This window comes from Trichomycterus rosablanca, chromosome 6 (genome assembly GCF_030014385.1).
Source record: "Trichomycterus rosablanca isolate fTriRos1 chromosome 6, fTriRos1.hap1, whole genome shotgun sequence".
In the NCBI taxonomy this organism is placed as follows: Eukaryota; Metazoa; Chordata; class Actinopteri; order Siluriformes; family Trichomycteridae; genus Trichomycterus; species Trichomycterus rosablanca.
This window is the reverse complement of record NC_085993.1, coordinates 31,933,631-31,957,729: the sequence shown is the minus strand read 5'-3', so window position 1 is coordinate 31,957,729 and position 24,099 is coordinate 31,933,631. Positions and strand designations below refer to the sequence as shown.

The 24,099-nt window shown below is 40.3% G+C and overlaps 1 protein-coding gene across 1 annotated transcript in view; it reads right to left on the bottom strand.

Moving 5' to 3' along the window:
• The window catches only part of adam23a (ADAM metallopeptidase domain 23a), a 50,883-nt gene that overhangs the window by 7,054 nt on the left and 19,730 nt on the right, over positions 1–24,099 (bottom strand). Inside the window, exons 12-24 of the mRNA XM_062997674.1 lie at positions 20,042–20,126; positions 19,864–19,951; positions 19,699–19,750; positions 19,314–19,413; positions 18,064–18,135; positions 14,807–14,893; positions 13,314–13,394; positions 13,145–13,195; positions 12,965–13,028; positions 12,762–12,867; positions 10,211–10,330; positions 8,449–8,617; positions 6,987–7,098 (exon numbers count right to left, since the gene is read on the bottom strand). Coding sequence (XP_062853744.1) covers positions 6,987–7,098; positions 8,449–8,617; positions 10,211–10,330; positions 12,762–12,867; positions 12,965–13,028; positions 13,145–13,195; positions 13,314–13,394; positions 14,807–14,893; positions 18,064–18,135; positions 19,314–19,413; positions 19,699–19,750; positions 19,864–19,951; positions 20,042–20,126 — 1,187 coding nt within the window. The remainder of the gene's footprint in view (positions 1–6,986; positions 7,099–8,448; positions 8,618–10,210; positions 10,331–12,761; positions 12,868–12,964; positions 13,029–13,144; positions 13,196–13,313; positions 13,395–14,806; positions 14,894–18,063; positions 18,136–19,313; positions 19,414–19,698; positions 19,751–19,863; positions 19,952–20,041; positions 20,127–24,099) is intronic.

Genomic DNA, 24,099 nt, shown 5'->3' with positions numbered 1-24,099 from the left:
CAATAATGTCTGTGTAGTTGCCTGGCTGGTTGATAGCAGAGCTGAAATTCTAACTCAAGAGATCTCAGTAGTGAGGGTAAGCGTGTTTAGAGCTGTGCCACCCGAACGCCCGGTATGTGTATATATTATATTATAAATGCATTTTCTCCCTTATAGCGCGTCCAGTTGCCTGATTGCGTCATGCTTCCTCTCCACCCCCGCTCTGACTGAGGAGAACTAAGCTAACCCATGCCCCCTCCGACACATGGGCAGCAGCCGTATGCATTTTGTCACCTACACTTTGACGAGTGCAATGCGTATCAGCACTGTGTGCAGAGAGACACACCCTGACAGCACTCTTTTCCCATCTCTGCACAGGTGCCATCAATCAGCCAGCAGAGGTCGTAATTGCATTAGTTATGAGAGAGACCCTATCCGGCTATATCCCACCCCTATCTGAACAACAGGCCAATCCATGTTTATGTGGCTGCTCAGCCCAGACGGCAGGCAGAGCCGAGATTCGATACGATGTATTCGAGATCCCAGCTCTGGTGTTCAGTGTGTGTTTTACTGCTGTGCCACCTGAGCGGCATGTGTATATATTTATATCATTTTTTTTTTATTTAACATATAACAACTTGACAAAAGAAGTATAAGTTCTAATCAATTACCAAATACATTTACAAAATGCAGTTGCTTTAATACAAAGTCAGCCATGAAATACACACCCCTTACAAATGCGTGTGTAAACCTTTGACTTTAACTGTACAAGGCAATGGGAGTTTAATAAAAAACATCACTGGTACACTTTATATAGTAGCATGTTAACCCTTATGGTTGGGGTGTCAAAAATTATATACAACTTAACATCTAGGGGCACAGTTCCTTACTGACTTACACATACCGACATACCACACTCACATACATACAGTGTATCACAAAAGTGAGTACACCCCTCACATTTCTGCAGATATTTAAGTATATCTTTTCATGGGACAACACTGACAAAATGACACTTTGACACAATGAAAAGTAGTCTGTGTGCAGCTTATATAACAGTGTAAATTTATTCTTCCCTCAAAATAACTCAATATACAGCCATTAATGTCTAAACCACCGGCAACAGAAGTGAGTACACCCCTTAGTGAAAGTTCCTGAAGTGTCAATATTTTGTGTGGCCACCACTATTTCCCAGAACTGCCTTAACTCCCCTGGGCATGGAGTTTATCAGAGCTTCACAGGTTGCCACTGGAATGCTTTTCCACTCCTCCATGACGACATCACGGAGCTGGCGGATATTCGAGACTTTGCGCTCCTCCACCTTCCGCTTGAGGATGCCCCAAAGATGTTCTATTGGGTTTAGGTCTGGAGACATGCTTGGCCAGTCCATCACCTTTACCCTCAGCCTCTTCAATAAAGCAGTGGTCGTCTTAGAGGTGTGTTTGGGGTCATTATCATGCTGGAACACTGCCCTGCGACCCAGTTTCCGGAGGGAGGGGATCGTGCTCTGCTTCAGTATTTCACAGTACATATTGGAGTTCATGTGTCCCTCAATGAAATGTAACTCCCCAACACCTGCTGCACTCATGCAGCCCCAGACCATGGCATTCCCACCACCATGCTTGACTGTAGGCATGACACACTTATCTTTGTACTCCTCACCTGATTGCCGCCACACATGCTTGAGACCATCTGAACCAAACAAATTAATCTTGGTCTCATCAGACCATAGGACATGGTTCCAGTAATCCATGTCCTTTGTTGACATGTCTTCAGCAAACTGTTTGCGGGCTTTCTTGTGTAGAGACTTCAGAAGAGGCTTCCTTCTGGGGTGACAGCCATGCAGACCAATTTGATGTAGTGTGCGGCGTATGGTCTGAGCACTGACAGGCTGACCCCCCACCTTTTCAATCTCTGCAGCAATGCTGACAGCACTCCTGCGCCTATCTTTCAAAGACAGCAGTTGGATGTGACGCTGAGCACGTGCACTCAGCTTCTTTGGACGACCAACTCGAGGTCTGTTCTGAGTGGACCCTGCTCTTTTAAAACGCTGGATAATCTTGGCCACTGTGCTGCAGCCCAGTTTCAGGGTGTTGGCAATCTTCTTGTAGCCTTGGCCATCTTCATGTAGCGCAACAATTCGTCTTTTAGGATCCTCAGAGAGTTCTTTGCCATGAGGTGCCATGTTGGAACTTTCAGTGACCAGTATGAGAGAGTGTGAGAGCTGTACTACTAAATTGAACACACCTGCTCCCTATGCACACCTGAGACCTAGTAACACTAACAAATCACATGACATTTTGGAGGGAAAATGACAAGCAGTGCTCAATTTGGACATTTAGGGGTGTAGTCTCTTGGGGGTGTACTCACTTTTGTTGCCGGTGGTTTAGACATTAATGGCTGTATATTGAGTTATTTTGAGGGAAGAATAAATTTACACTGTTATATAAGCTGCACACAGACTACTTTTCATTGTGTCAAAGTGTCATTTTGTCAGTGTTGTCCCATGAAAAGATATACTTAAATATCTGCAGAAATGTGAGGGGTGTACTCACTTTTGTGATACACTGTACACACATTTAAACACGCTCACACACAATCTAAGTCATTATTATTCAAACACATTTATAAGGAGCTTGGCACTGTTTCAACCTGCAGGAAAATAAAGCAGACTACACAGAGCCCTAGAAGAAAGTGGTCATTTAAGGGCCTGCATTTCCAACGTACTGGATGGGGGATTAAAAAGGCTGTACTCGGCCAGGGCTCATGAATATGTTAACCCCCCTTGTTATGATGCAGTATAGCTCAGGACAGGGCTGTTTTGTGGCTTGTGACTAGTGAGTGTTCACACACATACACACAGACATACACACACAATGTCTGAACAAGCAACTCAGTTCATCTAAAAAGTTCATTTGTCACACTTCTGCACTCTCTGGACCTGGTTACAGTGCAGTAGTAAAGAAATACTCCAGTCTTTGTCAACCAAACTTCTATTACAGTATATTTGATGTACAAACCTCAATCCTCTCTTTAAACATAAATGTATGCAAAAGGCTTTTTAAAACAAAAATATTTTATGACCTGTAGTAAACAAGTGGTCTCCTGCCTTTTTTGCACAATGGACCGGTTTCATACAATTTATCCTCATACAATTTAATGGACCAGCGGGAGCGGGAGGATTTAAAATGAAAGTATACAACGAGCATAATAAAAAACACAAAGTGCATAACGATACTACTCACCAATGATGGAAAATCAGTGGGAACTCTGAGCTTTTTTTTTTGCTGCACCAGGACACTCCCACCTGGTGGGTGGTGGTGGGTGGGATGGTTATAGGAGACAATAACACCCAAAGTGTCTTCCTTATGTCCAGCCTACTTTGTAACTTTGTTTTGGTTGCCATCACTGCAGAAAATCTCACTTCACAAAGATTGGATGTTGGGAATGGAAGCAGTGTTTTCATTGCTTTTGTTGCAATATCTGATAATTTATTCTTTCTGTGCGGCCTGGTAATAAATGACCCAGTGGTTGAAGACCACTGTATTAAACTGTAAAAGACTAGTGAGGAACAGAAACAGTCTATAATGCTCTGATCTGCTAACATATAAACTTCACAACACATCTGGTAAAGTTCTGTAATTTCTGGTACCAGGACTTTGCACGGTGAATTATCCTACAGTGCATCCTGGTGCCATCTCCTCCACTTGAAAATTATGCACAAGTGCCTGGCCATCATCATTATCTTGTAGAAAACAGGATTCGTCTTAACGATTCACCTCCGATGTCCAGTTCCTGTGCCTGCATACCCACTGTAGGTGCTTTCAATGGTAAAAATGTGTGGGTACTTTGACAAATTCACCCTCCAGCTTTCAAAATGTGTATTACAAGAATCCACCATCAGCCCAACATTTAATATATCCACAATTGTTATGAAATAGGCACAGTCCATTTTTTTAATTTGCTTTTCTGGATGCTTCTTTTGTACCAAGTTATGATTGCATTATTTGCTTAAAATTTAAAACTTTTACAATGGTATCTTTTCTTAATTTGCCTCATCCCACCTTTATTTAAATAAAATATACTGTATTTATAGGAAAAAACAAAAAACAAAAAGGTAATAAGATTAACATTATAATGGGATAAGATTAACAATATCTTGTGTTTCTACTGTTTTGTTAAATTGCATTTTACGTACTGTCCCAACTGTCTGGAATTGAGGGTTTGTATAGGCAATTACCACAAACAAACCATATACAGTATATATACATCTCCACAGAGACTGGACATCCACCTCACTGGAATAGGTCACAGGCCTTCTCATTACTGACCTCCTCATAATTGTCATTTTTAGCTAAAATCACACACACTGTATGGAAAATGATGAAAGGCTTATACAGTGTATCACAAAAGTGAGTACACCCCTCAAATTTTTGCAAATATTTCATTATATATTTTCATGGGACAACACTATAGACATGAAACTTGGATATAACTTAGAGTAGTCAGTGTACAACTTGTATAGCAGTGTAGATTTACTGTCTTCTGAAAATAACTCAACACACAGCCATTAATGTCTAAATAGCTGGCAACATAAGTGAGTACACCCCACAGTGAACATGTCCAAATTGTGCCCAAATGTGTCGTAGTCCCTCCCTGGTGTCATGTGTCAAGGTCCCAGGTGTAAATGGGGAGCAGGGCTGTTAAATTTGGTGTTTTGGGTACAATTCTCTCATACTGGCCACTGGATATTCAACATGGCACCTCATGGCAAAGAACTCTCTGAGGATGTGAGAAATAGAATTGTTGCTCTCCACAAAGATGGCCTGGGCTATAAGAAGATTGCTAACACCCTGAAACTGAGCTACAGCATGGTGGCCAAGGTCATACAGCAATTTTCCAGGACAGGTTCCACTCGGAACAGGCTTCGCCAGGGTCGACCAAAGAAGTTGAGTCCACGTGTTCGGCGTCATATCCAGAGGTTGGCTTTAAAAAATAGACACATGAGTGCTGCCAGCATTGCTGCAGAGGTTGAAGACGTGGGAGGTCAGCCTGTCAGTGCTCAGACCATACGCCGCACACTGCATCAACTCAGTCTGAATGGTCGTCATCCCAGAAGGAAGCTGACGCACAAGAAAGCCAGCAAACAGTTTGCTGAAAACAAGCAGTCCAAGAACATGGATTACTGGAATGCCCTGTGGTCTGACGAGACCAAGATAAACTTGTTTGGCTCAGATGGTGTCCAGCATGTGTGGCGGCGCCCTGGTGAGAAGTACCAAGACAACTGTATCTTGCCTACAGTCAAGCATGGTGGTGGTAGCATCATGGTCTTGGGCTGCATGAGTGTTGCTGGCACTGGGGAGCTGCAGTTCATTGAGGGAAACATGAATTTCAACATGTACTGTGACATTCTGAAACAGAGCATGATCCCCTCCCTTCGAAAACTGGGCCTCATGGCAGTTTTCCAACAAGATAACGACCCCAAACACAACCTCCAAGATGACAACTGCCTTGCTGAGGAAGCTGAAGGTAAAGGTGATGGACTAAACCCAATTGAGCACCTGTGGCGCATCCTCAAGTGGAAGGTGGAGGAGTTCAAGGTGTCTAACATCCACCAGCTCCGTGATGTCATCATGGAGGAGTGGAAGAGGATTCCAGTAGCAACCTGTGCAGCTCTGGTGAATTCCATGCCCAGGAGGGTTAAGGCAGTGCTGGATAATAATGGTGGTCACACAAAATATTGACACTTTGGGCACAATTTGGACATGTTCACTGTGGGGTGTACTCACTTATGTTGCCAGCCATTTAGACATTAATGGCTGTGTGTTGAGTTATTTTCAGAAGACAGTAAATCTACACTGCTATACAAGTTGTACACTGACTACTCTAAGTTATATCCAAGTTTCATGTCTATAGTGTTGTCCCATGAAAAGATATAATGAAATATTTGCAGAAATGTGAGGGGTGTACTCACTTTTGTGATACACTGTATAGCTGCAATTGAGGGGTGCAATATCTACTATTACTAATGCCTGTGGTTTTAGAATAAGATGTTCAACAAGTTTATGGTTGATGTAAACAATGCAATGGTCATACTTTAAATGTAAAAAAACATACCGCTGCTACAAGACCCTTTCAACAACATGGTTAAAAAAGCTTGAGTTTACATACTTATTCTAAGCTTGTTACTAGCCTTAAAGGGTAACAAACAACATTTACCATTATCATTGTTAGTGTGTTTTTAAATCACAGGGTTTTTATGTGGTAATTGCCCATCATTTAAAAAAAAGCTGTGGATAAAGATCTGGTTAAAAAGGACTGGAATATTCTTTTACAGAAGTTCATGACATAATTAGGCAAGTCTGTTTAATTATAAAACCAACTCTTTCACCCTAAATCCATTCTATATGTTATGGTTTATCTGTGTGTAAATGCCCCACATGGACCAAAAAGGAGAGCACTGCAACACTGCATCACAGAGTAATAATGATCATATCCATAGTGATTACAATCAAGAAAAGGGAGAACATTATAATTACTGATCGATCCAGCAGGTTACACAACACTGATCAATCACATGGCACAGGCACGACAACGACGACGAACAAAAACCACTGGGAGGAAAACACACAGACACGCAAACAAGGGATCACAAGATCTCCCGCTCCTTGGGAGACTGGCATTGAAAGGGATAAGAAGTGCTTACTCTATGCCCCACCCAGTGCCTCCAAAAATCACCCCCAGGGCCAGAATGGTCCCTGCCACTGCCCCTATCAGCCTGTTAGTGGCCACGCTCACTGCGCAGAGGAAATAGGGGGGATTCAGAAGAGAAAACGCAAGTTAAAGCCCCATGCTAAGAGTTCGTATGTATCAGAATCATTGTACAAGTCCTGTCACTTGTCACGCTGAAACCCAATTTAACTTGTGGTTAGTATATGGGTGATGGTTTATATTTGTTAATGCTGTCTGGTCAAAAAAAGGAAATAAGGCTAGGAAAGGTGACAAACCCTTGGGACCCTCGTCTTCAACTACAGGTGGTTCTTTTGGTGGGTCGTGCATGCTGCAGTCTGTCCCAGCCCAGGTGGTATCGCAGGTGCATGTGGCTTCATTGTTGCACACCTGGGAATTAAGGATAGATAAAGGAAAATAGATTCTATAGAACAATACTGATAGGGTTAAGGGAGATAAGAATGAAAATGCTCCACCAGCTCTCTATTTTATAGCTACATATGATATACAAGGGATCTTCAAAAAAATTCCGCACTTTTATATTTTGGTTGGAGTAGTAAGTGGTCGTGTCTGAGAGACTGAGGAAGAGCTTATAGTCCGGACTTAGCCCCATCTGATTTCCACCTTTTCGGACCACTCAAAGAAGCTTTAAGGGGAAGAAGATTTTCATGTGATGATGATGTGACAGCAGTGGTTCAACCAAAAAATTTTTTTGCTGGCCGCTCAGGTGGCGCAGCAGTAAAAACACTGCACACCAGAGCTGGAATTTCGAATACATCATATAGAATCTCAGCTCTGCCATCCGGATTGGCCCGTTGTTCATATAGGGGTGGGGTATTTAGCTGGATAGGGACTCCTCGTAACTGATGCAACTACGACCTCTGCCGACTGATTGATGGTGCCTGCACAGAGGCGGGGAAAGAGTGCGGATCAGGGTGTGTCTCTCTGTACACAAGGCTGATTCGCATATATGCATTCACCTAGTGTGGGTGACAAAATGCATACGGCTGATGCCCACGTGTCAGAAGGGGCGTGGGTTAACTTTTTGAAGAACCCTCATAATAACAGAGCAGCTTGGGGTTGATTACAACTGTGTGTAATAACAATACTTGATTGTTTTATTTTTATGTAATGTTGTAGCCAAGTTTCTACAGTAACACAATGGCTGCCATGGAGGTTGGTGGTGTTTGTTTACTGAATCTTGTCTTTCTGCCTTCTCAAAAAATGGCTGGCAGATGGGGCATGGCAGTGCAGATAACAGATGTGTCAGTTTCTTTTAACTGACAGCCACTTGTGCTCAACTGAGCATTAAATTGTTCAAGGTGATAATGTTTCTATTTATCACAGTTTTTTCCCTCACAGACTTGCCAGCTCCTCTGTTGGCAACCTGCTTTCTTTGGAAGTACTATCTCTTGAACTATCTGGTGTTGCAGCACTTTTTTGACCATCATATCAGGAACAGCCCTTGACGAGTGAGCAACCCCATGTTATTATGCTGTTAGTCTGAGAATGACTCACAACTAATATACTCACACAATTCATCTTTATGCTAGGTGTAGCTCACAGAATGGACAATATACAGTATGTACATTTAAGACAGGTGTTCCTACTAAAGTGTACAGTCATTGTACTTAATATATTGATACCTAAGCTTGGTATAACTAAGGTTGGGGATTTGGATTACAAGGTAAAACAAGACTTAAACATCTGGTTAGAAGTTGGTTATATTTAGCAACTCACGCCATGGGAAGAACAGACACGTTCATTTGGCCCTGAAGGGCAGGCTGTCAGGTTGAAGAAGGAAATGGGCAAACACTTCCGCTCAAGGCACATCATAGAGGGGCCACACGGTGTCCCGTCCTCCACATAACCAAGGTCAGTGTCATCATCCAAGAGCACACGACCACCACTGATGATAAGAATAGAACCATGTTGAATTAGATTAAAAAAAAGAATGTAGAATATAAGAAAACAAGACATTACAACAAGACTGACCTTTATTCATGATTGTACAGCTGACGTGAATACATACATGTCATGGCATTTCTTGACTTAATTGTTCTTTTTCTTTAAGAAAGTGATTCTAACACATTTAACAAATAAACCCAACATTTAATAAACTTTTATTGTGAAGTTGCTGCAGAATTTTTAGGTAAAAAATCTACATAGAGTAGCTAACATTTTAACTTGTTGATAATCAGTGTTCAACAGAACCAGTTCGACCACACCCAGTAACAAGCACATTAAATAGTCTACAGTCTCTGGCCAGGTCAGAAAAAAACCCAAACTGCTATCTAAACCTGGGAGAAAATGTGAAAGCAAAACACCATTAATTAGAAGTTAAATACACACCAGTGACACACTGTCTACAGTCAAGCAAAAAGAGGCCACTGCTTCTGCTTTTTCTTTGTCTATGGAATTACTAAAGCACTTGAAGAACACTACAGGAATAAAAGGTTTGGCTTGAAATCAAAAGCACTGGCAGAATAAATATATTAATTTCCCTATTATCAGTAAATTCAGTAGTCAGGAAAAACTACCCACTACTGTCTACATTATCTACACCACATGTGTCAAACTCAAGGCCCAGAGAGCTTAAAAGACGTATGATTGTCTTAAAATACACTGTAAAATCGTACATAAACTGCATCTCCCACAATGCATGTAGATTTTGTGACCTGCAAAGTGACCGCATCTCACAACTAGATGTCAGTGTTTCCACATCAGCGTTTAACTGAGGTGGTTTTCCAACAAGTGATGTTGAGAAATATTTACAAATAATCCCAAAATGTACAAGAAGCGAAAATTGAAGCAGAAGGAGGAAATTTAATGAAAGATGGGAAAGTGAATACAAGTTTGTGCTTCAAGAAGAAAAAACGGTACGTCTCTTGTATTATGAGGCCGTGTCTGTGGTAAAGGAGTACAATATAAATGTAGATATACATTATATATATACAGTATAAATTTGGCATTTTGACACCAAACAGAATTTAGCCTTCAAGAAAAACTACAAACTGTCCAAGACTTAAAATGCAGACTGGATACGTTACTGAGGGCCACTATAATGCAGATGTGGTCCTTGGTGAAAATGAGTTTTGATCTACACATTGTCTATTTTTTTTCTCATCCAGGTTCAGAAAAAATAAAATAGATTTTTAAATACACCTCGCTTAAATTATCCATGGTGCATTTTAAGTGCAATTTAAGTCCTTAATCCAGTGTTTTTCTGTAGTCCACCCTTTTGTAGCTTAGAATATTTTTTAAGTTCCAAGCATTACGTATCTTAAATTTTTACTGCAAAACTCTTACAAACTTGAACCACTTATGCTAGCAATGCTCAAACTTGCCTAATTCATTTGCCTGCTGCACCCCCCTTCCCCACTTTGGGAACCACTGCCTTAATCAGCTCCATAAACTATATAAAAGCTTGACTGTAATTAAATCTAAATTACAGGTAAATTGGTCATGGACCACCTTTCTATAGACAAGCACTGGTTCTGACCTGCAGTCTACCAGTCGTCCCTGATGGTTGAAAGTGGTGGGGGTGATGTCGCCTTTCAATGTCCCAATTCTGGGGTTTCTACCGATGTTGGTGCACAGCAGATATCCGCAAAAAACATCACTGTGGACAGAGATTATTGGAAAGAGGTATTTATACGTATATACAAATGTTACAGGATTGTTACACAAGTTTTTGCCTTCAGTATATTTATAAATGATAGGGGTGCAGGAAAAATAATAGTAACACTTTTTTTTTTTATCAGTGACAGGTATACAAGCAGGGCCGGCGCTAGGGGGGGGCTGAGGGGGGCATTGCCCCCCCAAATTGTGTCTTTGCCCCCTCAAGCACAATGCAAGCAACAGCTATTTTTAAAATTATCTCTGAACCAATCACAAAAATGCATTTTGTTTTACAGTGTGAAGATATTTCCTTGCTTATTCCTGATTGGCTCTTTGAGTCATATAAAAATCGGCAGACTGCCCCAAACAGTTCAGTTCGGCAGTATATGTTCTGTTAGTGTGAGCGAGAGGCAGGTATACTGGTAAACACTTTTTTTTTACAGAATTAGTATTCTTTTGTTTTCTTTATATTTTAATTTCCCAATAATATAAATATTCTCACTCATTCCTATTTCCACGTTTGAATATTCTCAGTCTGTGTGTAGGTACATTTGTCAGCTTTGACTTAAATTTGTATTAAAGCCTTTCAAGAAATAGAGTTGTTCTATTAGTAATGGCAATTTAATTAAGGGGGCGTATTAAAATGAAATACAATTAGATAATCTTTTTTTTCTCCATTTACATAATCAACATGTATTTTTTAATCATTGGGTTTTAAGTTTAAGTTCGAAAACATGCATTTTTATTTCTTTACCTCATACATCACTTTAAGCCAGTATCAATAGCTTGGCTGTCATCATTCATGCACAAATCAAGCCTTGAATATATTTCTGGCTTCAAAAACATGACTATCAACATGCCCCCTCATTAGGTTTTACTGCCCCCCCAAGCAAAGCAGTCCAGAACCGGGGCTGTATACAAGGATACAACAGGTTTGTCGCTAAACGGCCCAAAAGTACAATCACGAAAACAATTACCATTTTTAGAATATAATAATTAATAATTATAATTATTGTTTTAATTATAATTACTCACTCACCCACTTTCATAACCGCTTATCTAATCAGGGTCGCGGGGGTGCTGGAGCCTATCCCAGCTTTTCAATGGGCGCAAGGCACACAGTAACACCCTGGATGGGGTGCCAGTCCATCGCAGGGCAGACACACATACACACACACTCATACACACACCCATTCACCGATAGGGCAATTCAGTGTCTCCAATGAGCCTGACTGCATGTTTTTGGACTGTGGGAGGAAACCAGAGGTCCCGGAGAAAACCCACACAAACTCTGCACAGAAAGGACCCGGACCGCCCCACCTGGGGATCAAACCCAGGACCTTCTTGCTGTGAGGTGACAGTGCTACCCATCTAAGCAACCTAATTATAATTATTAATCTTAAAAAGGAATCCATTTTTAACCCTGTTGCACAAGGCATTTTCAGGCACTGATACATTATATATACCAAACAGCAAGAACACATTTAGTTACTCATCCACTATGCTCATAATTAAATTTTATTTTTAAAGACTTTTATCTTGCACTGGCATTATCGATAACATTCTACATAGGCTTTTTTACATAAATGGATTTATTGCAATGTAATGTAGTTGATGCATTTTCATCTAAATAGGATACATATAAACATACAAAATTTAATAAGAGTTTGATGTTATACAAAATAATGCTCATTTGTATATTCTCTGCCCTGTGATGGACTGGTGACCTGTCCGGGGTGTGTCCTAGCTTTCGCCCAGTAAATCGTGCCCACCGTGACCCTGAATAGAATGAAGCTAATTCAATTAGGCTCCCAGATTGTTCAAGTGTAAATGCATTTACTTGGTCCTCCAGAAGGTCCTGGGTTCGAACTCCAGGTGGGGCGGTCCGGGTCCTTTCTGTGTGGAGTTTGCATGTTCTCCCTGTGTCTGCGTGGGTTTCCTCCGGGAGCTCCGGTTTCCTCCCACAGTCCAAAGACATGCAAGTGAGGTGAATTGAAGATACTAAATTGTCCAAGACTGTGTTTGATATAAAACTTGTGAACTGAAGAAACTTGTGTAATGAGTAACTACCGTTCCTGTCATGAATGTAACCAAAGTGTATAACATGACGTTGAAATCCTAATAAACAAACAAACAAACTTGGTCCTCCTGCCTCTACAGATGGCAGAGGTTGCCAGAGTGAATTGATAAAGTGGAAGTATCCTGACTAAGATGCAAAAAATTAGAATGAAAATAAATACAAAATATCTATAACTATGCCCCAACATACACAGACTTTACAGACATCGCAATAAAGAACAAAGCAATTAATTTGTATTGGTTTTAAACTTCAAACAAGAAGCCCAGTGTGTTTAACTATTTCATTACAGATAATTTAACAAAGTGCCTAAAATCCAATCAGCAGTTTATTATGGTTAAATAATGCCACTTACTGTTTGTTGCAAGGAATCCACTTCTCTCCATCTTTTCCACAGTTTCCTTTTTCCGTCCCCTCAGTGTTTAGCTTCTCGTAGCAGTGCTTCTCTGATCCCCCTGCCTCTGAGAGACACACAAAGAGAACATAATGTTCCAGTGGCATGGTCAGTAATTTCATTTGCCTCAGACTAATCATTTAGTCCAAGGTAGTGTAGCTTACTTGAACCCCAGATGTACTTGCACTGGTTGTCTCTGGTCATGCATTCACCACTGTAACAACGACCCTGGAGGAGCAAAAGGAGGTAATATCTGCTGTTAATCTAAGAGCATTCCAACACCTGCAATATTTATATTCATGTATTTAACTTAAGGACATCCATATACACTCTGTACACCACACCTGGTTGATCTGACAAGGGTATCCATCTTGCTTATGAAGATTTGGGGGACACTATAGGACAGAAATATCTATTAATATGTAGTATTTATCTCAAAGACAAATAATATTACTGAATAGATAATAATAGAACATAGCTGATTAAGGGGGCCTGAGAAAAAGAAACAGTAACCTGTCCTGAATCTCCGGAGCAAGTCTCTGTAATGTCGCAGTCGTTTACAGCATAGCGGCAGCTGTAACCCCTGGGAATAAACTGAGGAACAGAAAGCAGAACAAAAAAATCAGAGAATATAGACAGAATTCCAGGAGAGCCAATACTTCATAAACATTTGAGAGTGCAGACTTATTAAAGAAGGGAAATTAAATTTGACAGGCATCATAAAGCAAAGCAGCACAATTGTGGTTAAAATGTTTGCAAAATTTGGCTTTTGTAAGAGCTAAAATAGACAAACCCAGCCACATTCACAGGCTTTCTACAAGCTGCTTGAATCCATATCAACATGAAAACAACTCCAGCTACAACTCCTTTAATTATTTTCTTTCTGCTGCTTCTGTATTAAGGGGAAGCCACAGTGGATTGTTCTGGCTTGCATATCTAATTTGGCACTGAGCGTGCACTGAGAAGTGCACCTCCTAATGGTTAATCTGTTCTACATTATGTTTTTTATTTTCTTAGAAATTGAACTGATTTGTGATAAAATTTTTAGAAAACCCATAATAGACTTTAAAAACCCCAAAATGTTTATGTTTTGTGTGTGTGTGTGTGTGCGCGCGTGTGTGTGAAAATAGTTTTCATTATGGATGCATTTAGTGTACAGTTATCTTCTGTAAGTACTGTTCTTTTTAAGACAATATAATCAATTTTTTTAATTAAACTATTAAGATAATGAACATGACTTAACATGACTTAAAAAGGCCAGTGATAGCTCAGTGGTTAAGGTACTTGACTAGTAAACAGACGGTTGCTGGTTCAAGCCCCGCCACCACCAAGTTGCCACTGTTGGGTCCCTGAGCAAGGTCCTTAACCCTCAATTGCTCATCGTGTTCCACTCATTGTGTAAGTCGCTTTGGATAAAAGCGTCTGCTAAATGCTGAAAATGTAAATGTGTGCCTTTTTCATTAGGCAGGGTATATCTACACCTTTAGAAGAAGAGGAAGAAGATATACTTTATTTGTCATATATACATATACAGATGTACAGTACAATGAAATTCTTTCTTCACATATCCCAGCTTGTTTGGAAGCTGGGGTCAGAGCGCAGGGTCAGCAATCATATGGCGCCCCTGGAGCAGACAGGGTTAAGGGCCTTGCTCAAGGACCCAACAGTGTCTGCATAGCAGAGCCTGGATTTGAACTGCCAAATCTTCCAGATGATAGCCCAAAGCTCTACCCACTATGCTACCACTGTCCCCTTCATATTACTTTACTTTACTTTCTGTTAGCCCAGAGGTTTCTAAACATTTTTTAGTTTGTAAACATGAATGATTATTCAGTGTGGCTAAATACAAAAAAAGAACGTTAGCTAGAATGTGTTTGTCTTGTGACTAAAATAGTTCAGGTAATTCCAAAGTGCTCAAAATATTTTTTGTGATTGTAAATAAGGCTCTTCTTTTTTGCCTCCAGTAGCTTTGCAAGGACGACCAATAGGAGGTGATACATTATTACCAGACAGGTGCTGTTGCAACACGGCCCATCACTGCAGTGAGCACCATTAGACAGAGAGCACTTCTTACAGCAGTCTTTATAGCACTCCTGCAAAACACACACACACACACACACACACATACACAATTTGTACTGCTTTTTGCAGTTACATTCACTTGTACAGGACATATTGGTGCCAATATTTGCTGCAACATTTATTTTTTTGTGACAGACTGATAGGAACACATTTATAAGTTAAAAAAGAGTCAATGTACGTAAGTTATTAGTGTGTTTTCAAAAAATATCACAAAGACATGTCTCAGCTATTTAAGGTACTTAACTATTGATTGGATGATCTCTGTTTTAAGCCCCGCCACTGTGGAGCCCATGAGAAATGCCCTTGGCCTTTAATTGTTTGAAAATGCATTGTATTAGGTCACAATAGTAAGCTGCTTTGATAAAAGCATCATGTCTAAAATGTAGGGCTGTCGAAGTTAACGCGATAATAACGCATTAACGCAATCTCAATTTAACGCGATTAAAAAAAATAGTGCCGTTAATGCAAATTCTAGTTCATGTTGAGACTTGACTGGTAGAACCAACGTTTTAATGTCGGACTTGCCACCGTTGTTCATTTGCGGTTTGTTAAAATAATATAACTGAGCGTCGTAGGGATGCACTTGCATAATAAAGAAATAAATACACGGTATATTCACAAGTTGTCGGGAGCAAAACACTTTATTAACTTAATCTGTTACGGCACTGAATACCGGAGTCAAGCACGCTAGTCCATGAACTATGGAAGCCCCAAAAGGGTCAAAACACACTCACTTCGTGTAGAAACGTCCACTTTTCACATTTCACTTAAAAAACCTTGTTTTCTATAACATTTACACAGATTTTATTTAATGCGATTAATCGCGATTAACTATATGAAATTCTGAGATTAATCGCGATTAAAAAATTTAATCGTTTGACAGCCCTACTAAAATGTAAATTTCTATATAAATAGGGCCAGTTTATGCCACTGATATTATAATTGGAACGACTAGAAAGCTCTGGAGAAATCTCAGCACACAAGTTATAGATTTTTATGCTGCTATGAGCTTAGAGGATGCTGTGCAAAAAAGACGCCCCTGCGTAGCACCTTTACTGGTGCAACGCAAAATTAGATAAAATAATGTCACTACTTCATTCAAAATCCATGCCAGAAACATTTGGTTAAACTCTACAAATTTGAATTTGATTTCTAGAAAATCCATTATAAACTATAAACAAAAAAAAATAATGTTGTGTGTGTGTGTGAGAGAGAGAGAATTGTTTACATTATGGATGCTTTTACTGTACTGTTAGTTTATTAAAGACAAGACTTTGTAACATTCAATGGTTAGTAATCTTATCTACTAACATCTCTGTAGCATATATATATATATATATATATATATATATATATATATATATATATATATATATATATATATATATATACTGACTGTAGTCCATCTGTTTCTCTACATACTTTTTTAGCCTGCTTTCACCCTGTTCTTCAATGGTCAGGACCCCCACAGGACCACCACAGAGTAGGTATTATTTAGATGGTGGATCATTTTCAGCACTGCAGTCTGCATCTTTTTTTCTCCATAAACTTAGACAGTGACTTGTTATCTTTTGAATTTTGTCAGCTGCTTCCAGTGAGGTTGTGGAGGCAGCATTTGCAGAATTATATAGTATATATGAATACACATATTTTATATAACTTCATTTACTTATACAAGCTTCTTTAAAACTCATTTCACGCTGTATACTGTGTAATAAAGTGCCTGAAAACATTAGCAATTACCAACTTAAGTATTTTTCTTATTCATTTAAAAGTTATTTAGGAATTCCCTAATGTAATTATATTAGAAGAGTATAATAAACACATGGATAAAGTCCATGTTTTCCACAATTATCTGAATTAAGCATCATTCAATATTTATGTGAATTTCTTAAGTTTGGACTACTGTTCCTAATGCCTAGTTCACACTACACGATTTTTGGCCAGATTTCGCTCGGCGACTGGTCGGCGATTGATTTTCCGGGTCGGGAGCAACTCAGCGTTCGCTCGGCGATCAAAACTCGGCTCTCAGTCGCTAAGTGTGAACTATCCAACAACTCGACCCGACCGGCTCGCCGACCGCTCGGCGACTGGATCGAGTTTTCTAGCAAGCCAGATATCTGATCTCAGATGTACGACTGGAAATGAGTGACATGTCGAACAGCCAATGAGAACGCAGGATACAGCGTGAGGGGAAATGCAGGAGAGGATATAGTTTATATCAGGATACACCGGCACACACACGTTTTACAGTATTTCTGATTTGATCCTCTACAAAACATAACACCCACGCTGCATTACAAAATTATTAATTAACCTCCAACTTACTACAGAACCATCTATACTGTTTGTGTTGCCAAATCCACTCAGATTCATTTATTTTCCTCTTTGATTTTACGCTGCACATCAGCTCACAAACTTTGATCACTCGCTACTTGTTGACGTGCATTTTTGGACGTGGTATCATTAAACCATTGGTCACTTCTCGCGTTTGTTCTCGTGACTAAACGTAGAGAAGCTCACCTGCGATTCCAGTTGGTGATGAATCGTGTAGTGTGAAACCCCCGATCGCCGATCAGTCGTGTAGTGTGAAATATACACTGACTGAAAGACTCCCGAGTGCAAAAGATTCAGTCGTGTAGTGTGAACTGTACAGCGACCTGACGACTGGGAAAGTCGTGTAGTGTGAACTTGGCATAAGGCGAAGGATGTCCCTGCTATATCCTATTATATATTCTTGATATTAAAATGTTGTTACATGTTTTTTTTTATTTGCACCCTGATAAATGATTGATAAATGTGGTTTATTTTATGTTCGTTATCCCCCCTTTGATTTTAATGACCATAGTGGTTTTTATATTTAAATTACTGGCAGCTAGAACTGTTCACTAGTGTTTAATTATCTAGTATTTACCCTTAGTGTAACCTGGTCAAAGTGGGGAAATTTTCCCTGTAGTGGCTCTGCCACATTTTACAGGAAACACAGAAAGTTAAAATATCAACATAAAATTTTGGTCAATTGTAACAGGGCGAGCGGCCTCAACCGCCTCCATATTAAGCATGGAGGAATGCTAAAACAAGAATCTTTCAAGATCCAAGTGTAATCAGACCATGCATTACCAGTCAACCTAATTACCACAACAAAGTAATAACAGAAATTAATTATAGTTTATTGACTCACCATCCTGTTTCCACAGTCACACTCCTCTCCTACCTCCACATAGCCATTACCGCACTCTGTAGCCTCAAACAGCTGCCAACAGACACATAAAGCTTTCTTATTATGAGAAGTCTTTTATCAATGTCCATTTTATGTGGCCATTTTATCAGCTGTGCTGCCCATGTCCCAGTAGTGGCCTAAAGCTAGTCCAGTGAGTAGCACACAGACATACATTTTATAGAAATAATAGACCTGTAGCAAATAAGTGAAGGTTATGCCTTCAGGTGTTGTGGGCTGCAAATGGCCTACAAGCCAGAGAGTTGACGCCTGGGCAATGTGTTTAATTTAAAATGTTGTTTCTATGGACAGGGCTGTGAAAAAGTATAAGCCCTCACCCGATTTCTTCTATTTTCGCTAATTTGTCACATTTAACTGTTTCAGATCTTCTAAACAATTTTAATATAAGATAAAGACAACATGGGTAAACACAAAATTCAGCTTTAAAATTATCATTTTATTTTAGGACATTGCCTTCTTGAGCTTAAGGTCTGATGGGTGGACATTCTCCTTCAGGATTTTGTGGTAGAGAGCATAATATTGTGACATCCAGATCCTGAGAAAACAAAGTAGCCCACACTATCACCGCCATGTTTAACTGATGTTGTTAGTTTAGTGGTGTTAGCTTTATGCCTGATGTAACAGGACCCATGTCTGTTCCAACTTTGACTCATCGATCCACAGAATATAATCCCAAAAGACTTGGGGGGTCATTAAGATTTTTTAAAAATGAAGCAAGTGAGGCCGGTAGGTCTATAGATGTTTGTCTAGGTTCTTTTATGATGAGTCATTAATGCATTCTTGGCTGGCCACTCCTGGAAAGGTTCACCATGGTTTCAAGTTGCCTCCATTTGTGAATAATAGCTCTCACTGTGGTTCTCTGGAATCCCAGAGCCTTAGTAAGTCTTTGGCTTTGTAAACCTTTGCAGACTGTAAATTTCAGTGACTTTGTTTCGCATCGGTATATGAATTTCAGAATGTGGCATCATGTGCTGCTTTTTGAAACCTTTTAGCCTGTTTCGCCTGTTAACAGGTAAAACTATGCCCACTTGCCTAGTGAACTGGTTGATTTAGAAGCTAAAGAGGGAGTTACTTTTTCACATAGGGACAGATAGGATTTAACAGCATTTTCTCTTCAATAAATGTCACTGGTCACAGGTTGAAACAGGTTCTGCTTTATTAGTGTTTATGTGTATTAAGTAAGATATGATCACCTTATTGGGCCTGTTGAACAGACAGGAAGCTCCTCCTCTGAGAAGAAAGTTCTTATAATCTGTGATGCTGCATTTGGAGAACCTGCGTGGATGCTGCACTCTACACGTGTGAATACAAATTTAAAAAATTAGAATTAGAAACCCTCATTTTATCCGGGCCAGTGAGTGGCACTGAGAGTGCACCACCCAAATGCCCATTCTATTCATTTATAAGATTTGAAAAATATATTTATATTCATGTGTTTATGATATTGGCCAGCATCAACAAGTTTCTTATTAGAACAATAATGTTTACAATATTTTTGATGGCCATTATGGATTAAACATAATAGAATAGTAATGGCAGTAGCACAACTTGAAAAACAATGCTTGTGAGTGTAGGTACCCAGTATCTTCCATTATGCACCCCACCCAGGAGTCCATGCAGCCACACTCCTCTGTATGGACACAAACCAGAGACACACATCAGCTCAAATTAACTAATCTGCCATTCAGTGCCCTGGGGGTTCTTCATAAAGTAGAATGTAGTATGACACAGATTCAGACATACTTCTCCTGCTAACAGGGTCCCACTGGATGCCCAGATTCTGTGCCAAGCTCTGAGAGAGAGAGGCAGCCATTGTCCATGTCCCACCAAACTGAGCACAAAAAATGTAGCATTAACATTAACCTTAACTACTAGATTTGCATTACTAGATCCAAATTGCACTGAATGCATGATACCTTACCTCATTGACCCCCACTCCTCGTCCTATGGAACATACACCACCAATGTAAGCCATGCAGCTGCGGCCGTAATGAAACGTGACATTTCTGCAGTGACAACATCATTCTTTACTAAAGTTCTTTCATATGAAAGCTAAAAACATATTTTTATTAATGCATTGATAATCTAAAGGGACACGTACGCTATATGGTCATAAGTATGTGGATATTACTTCAGTTAATGGATTCAAGTGTTTTAGCCACACCGATTGTTAACAGGTATAAAAAATACACATTTATAAACAATACAATGCTTTTAACTTTTTGGATACACTATGTTTCAGTATCACTGTGTCTTCAAGCAAAAAGAAAAGTCTATAAATAATAAAGTTCACAGTTTGTTGTGGAGGTACTCCAGTGGTTTGCATAGAGCCCTGATCTCAACCCCACTGATCATATTTGAGATAATTGTGCCAACATCAGGGCCTGACCTCACAAATGCTTTTTTGTCTAAACGTTTAAAAAATATTTATTTGCATTCCTTAGTTTTTTGGGGGGTAGCACTGTCGCCTCACAGCAAGAAGGTCCTGCGTTCGATTCCCAGGTGGGGCGGTCCGGGTCCTTTATGTGCGGCGTTTGCATGTTGTCCGGGTGCTCCGGTTTCCTCTCACAGTCCAAAAACATGCAGAATTGTCGGTAAAAGCGGTAAAAACACACGCTGCAACCGGAGCTGGATCTCGAGTACGTCGTATCAAATCCAGCTCTGCCTTACCGACCGAGGCTGGGCGGCTGTATGAACAACGATTGGCCTGTTGTTCAGACGGGCGGGACTAAGGTTGGAAGTGGGTCTCTCTCTGTCAGAGTGGTGCGGTTACGACCTCTGCTGGCTGATTAGAGGCGCCTACACGGAGATGAGGAAGGAGTGCTCTTAGGGTGTGTCTCTCCGCACGCAACGCTAGGTGGCATCACACTCGTCAATGTGTGGGTGGCAAGATGCATACGGCTTGCTGCTCACGTGTCGGAGGGGATGTGGGTTAGCTTCGATCTCCTCGGTCAGGGCAGGGATCGGCAGAGGCAGAGAGGAAGCACGATGCAAATTGGGCAATTGGACGCGCTAAAGGGGGAGAAAAAGGGGAGAAAAAAAAAGTCCTATAGGTACCTAGCCACTAGGATGCATAAATCAGTGCATTGCAGTGCCGGTCCCAAGCCCGGATAAATAGGGAGGGTTGTGTCAGGAAGGGCATCCGGAGTAAAAACTGTGCCAAATTAATAATGCGGATCACGATCCGGCTGCTTTCTTAAAATAACAGTGTCATCTACCAATATTTTTGCGTTTAACATGTCATCCAGGGAGTAGATACAGCCCAAATAAGTTTATTTAAATACAGCTTATTTTACCGTAGTATTTAGACTCAAAGTAACTCAACCAAATGGTTGAGCAGACCATTTTAACAAGCTACTGGCACATCCCATTTTTACTCTTCTAGTGAAACTGATAAAGTTTAACAAAATGTTTTGTTTTCTTAGCACAAACTTGCCCAGTCTATCAGTATAGTCCACTTATGCTTGTTAGGGTTAAGGTTAGAAAGACTATGCCAATGCATAATTCTAAGCTAGTTCAAAAATAGGTTTGATATGTGTCCACTATCCTGCTGGAAGATTCACAAATGTTTAAGTTATCATTTCTTATCATGATCTCATCTAGTTTCTGTAATATAACAGTTTTACTAGCAGCAAGACAGCAACCTTTAAGATACAACAACCACCGTACTTGACAGTTACAGTGTTGCTGGGATTGAATGTGTCACCATTTCTCTTTCACCAGAATGATAATGCCTCACTATTTCTCATGACCATTTCTCTATTACCCCTTTTCCACCGACGCGGCACGTAGCCCGTTCCGGTTCCCAAACTTGATTTTGAACTGGTTCCGCGTGTTTCCACCGGAAAAAAGAGGTTCCAGACAGTGAACTAGCGGGCCAATCTGGCACCACAGAATACTTGGTTTTTCAGCCCGAACCGTGATGTCCGTCAGTAGGCGTGTCATGTTGTACAGCATAGCGTTAGCAAAAATGCCGTCCGCTGGTGTCTCATATGGAGCTTAATGCTGCATTTTTATCTTTTAAACTTCACCTGATTACATTTTGAGCCAGTTTGCTGCTGATATTTTCAAAGCGCCTTTAAAAAAGTGAATTGTGTGATATTACGTGATAAAAGTGACCCGGACAGAACGGAAAACGTTTAACGTGAAAAATAAAGCGTAAAGCTTTTTCAACTCCCCGAGCTGCATAAACACCACACGTGTACATCCAGCTAAACACAGATACATGTGGTATTTTAGAGTGGATTTGATGTTTATTTCACACAGATGGATGTTTGTGTTGTGGAACTTTAATGATGTTTCACCGCTCAAGTTGAGCGCTGAGCAAATCGGCTATTTGTGCGGAGAGTCGCGGTGAAAGCGAAGTGCAAAACTCCTCTCACGTCAATAAACTAAAGAAAACAACAACTGAGACAAACATGTCTCGTCTTCTTATCACCGATAGTTACATTGATGCTTTTTACATAAAAACAAACATCTGTAACAGCAACACAAATGCTCGCACATTACTCTACACAAATACCGCCATGTTATTACTTCTCTTAACTCTTAGTAAGTAATGCCCACCGCTGATGACGCAGGCTTGGTTCTCAAAAACTGGTGGAAACGCGCGTCGGTTCTCTACAGAACACCAAGGTTCAGAGAAACCTGAACAGAACCGGTTCAAGAACCATGTTTTTTTTTGCTGGAAAAGGGGTATATGTGATGCGTCATCAATGCGTACTTGGCTGACCACTCCTGGAAAGGTTCACCATGGTTCCAAGTTGTCTTCATTTATAAATAATGGTCCTCACAGTGGTTCGCTGGAATCCCAGAGCCTTAGTAACTCTTTGGCTTTGTAACCCATTGCAGACTGGTGAATTTCACTGGTATTTGAATTTCTTTATAACGTGGCATCATGTGCTGCTTTTTGAAACCTTTTAGCCTGTTTCGCCAGTTAACAGGTCTGGCAGTAATCATACCTGAACGTGGCTAGTAAAACTATGCCCACTTGCCTAGTGAATTTGGCTAACTGGTTGATTTACAAGCTAAAGAGGGAGTTAGTTTTTCACATAAGGCCAGATGGATTTAACAGCATGACCATGAAACTCTCCTCCAGAAGTGTTTTTCTATCATGTCATTAGGAAAAAACTTCAGTCAGTCATTAAGGTACTGTTTTGAAGCAGGAGTTGCTTGTTGCACAGCAGCCTCTAAGCCCATGGAAATTTTCAGTAGCTTCTTATTCACGGCAGATTTTGCTGTTGCTTCTTACACTGCATCTGACCATCTGTTCAAATTTCCTCTGAGCATTTTTAACTTGAAGTTGACTGATGGTTGACAAGAAGGCCTTACTCAATATTAACACTGCAATTTATTTTAAATGTCTAGAAAAAGAGGTCTGTGCAGGCCACTGGAATTTCTACACACCAGATTCATCTTTACAAACCTTAATTTGTGCACTGGGGCACAGTCATGCTGGAACAGGAAATGGTCTTCCCCAAATTGCTGACACCGCAGCTTGTATACAGCTTTAGGATCTGCACATCCGATAACCTGCCTCATATGTTTTTTGCCCCATTCATTTCTATTTATTTTTTGAATTTCCGAGATATCAACGCCATTCCAACTATAAATCGTCCGTCTCGTTAATACATGGTAATAACCATCCTGGTTATTGTCATGATGGTAATATACGTACCTGTTCACCCGCCATGCCAGTTTTTATACCCATTTTTTATACCCATTTTTGGAGTTTTCGAGATATCGACGGTGTTCCAATTCTAAATCATCTGGCCTGTTAATGACACCATGGTTTGTATACAACTTACGGCTTTTGGATACACGCAGCCGTTCACCTGCCATGCCTGTTTTGTTGCCCAGTTCACTTCCATTCGTTTTTTGAATTTTCGACATATCGACGCTGTTTCAACTTGCACAAACATGAAAGCATATACTTTAGCTATATTGGAATTTGTAGTCAGCGTGGCTAGAACATGTGAA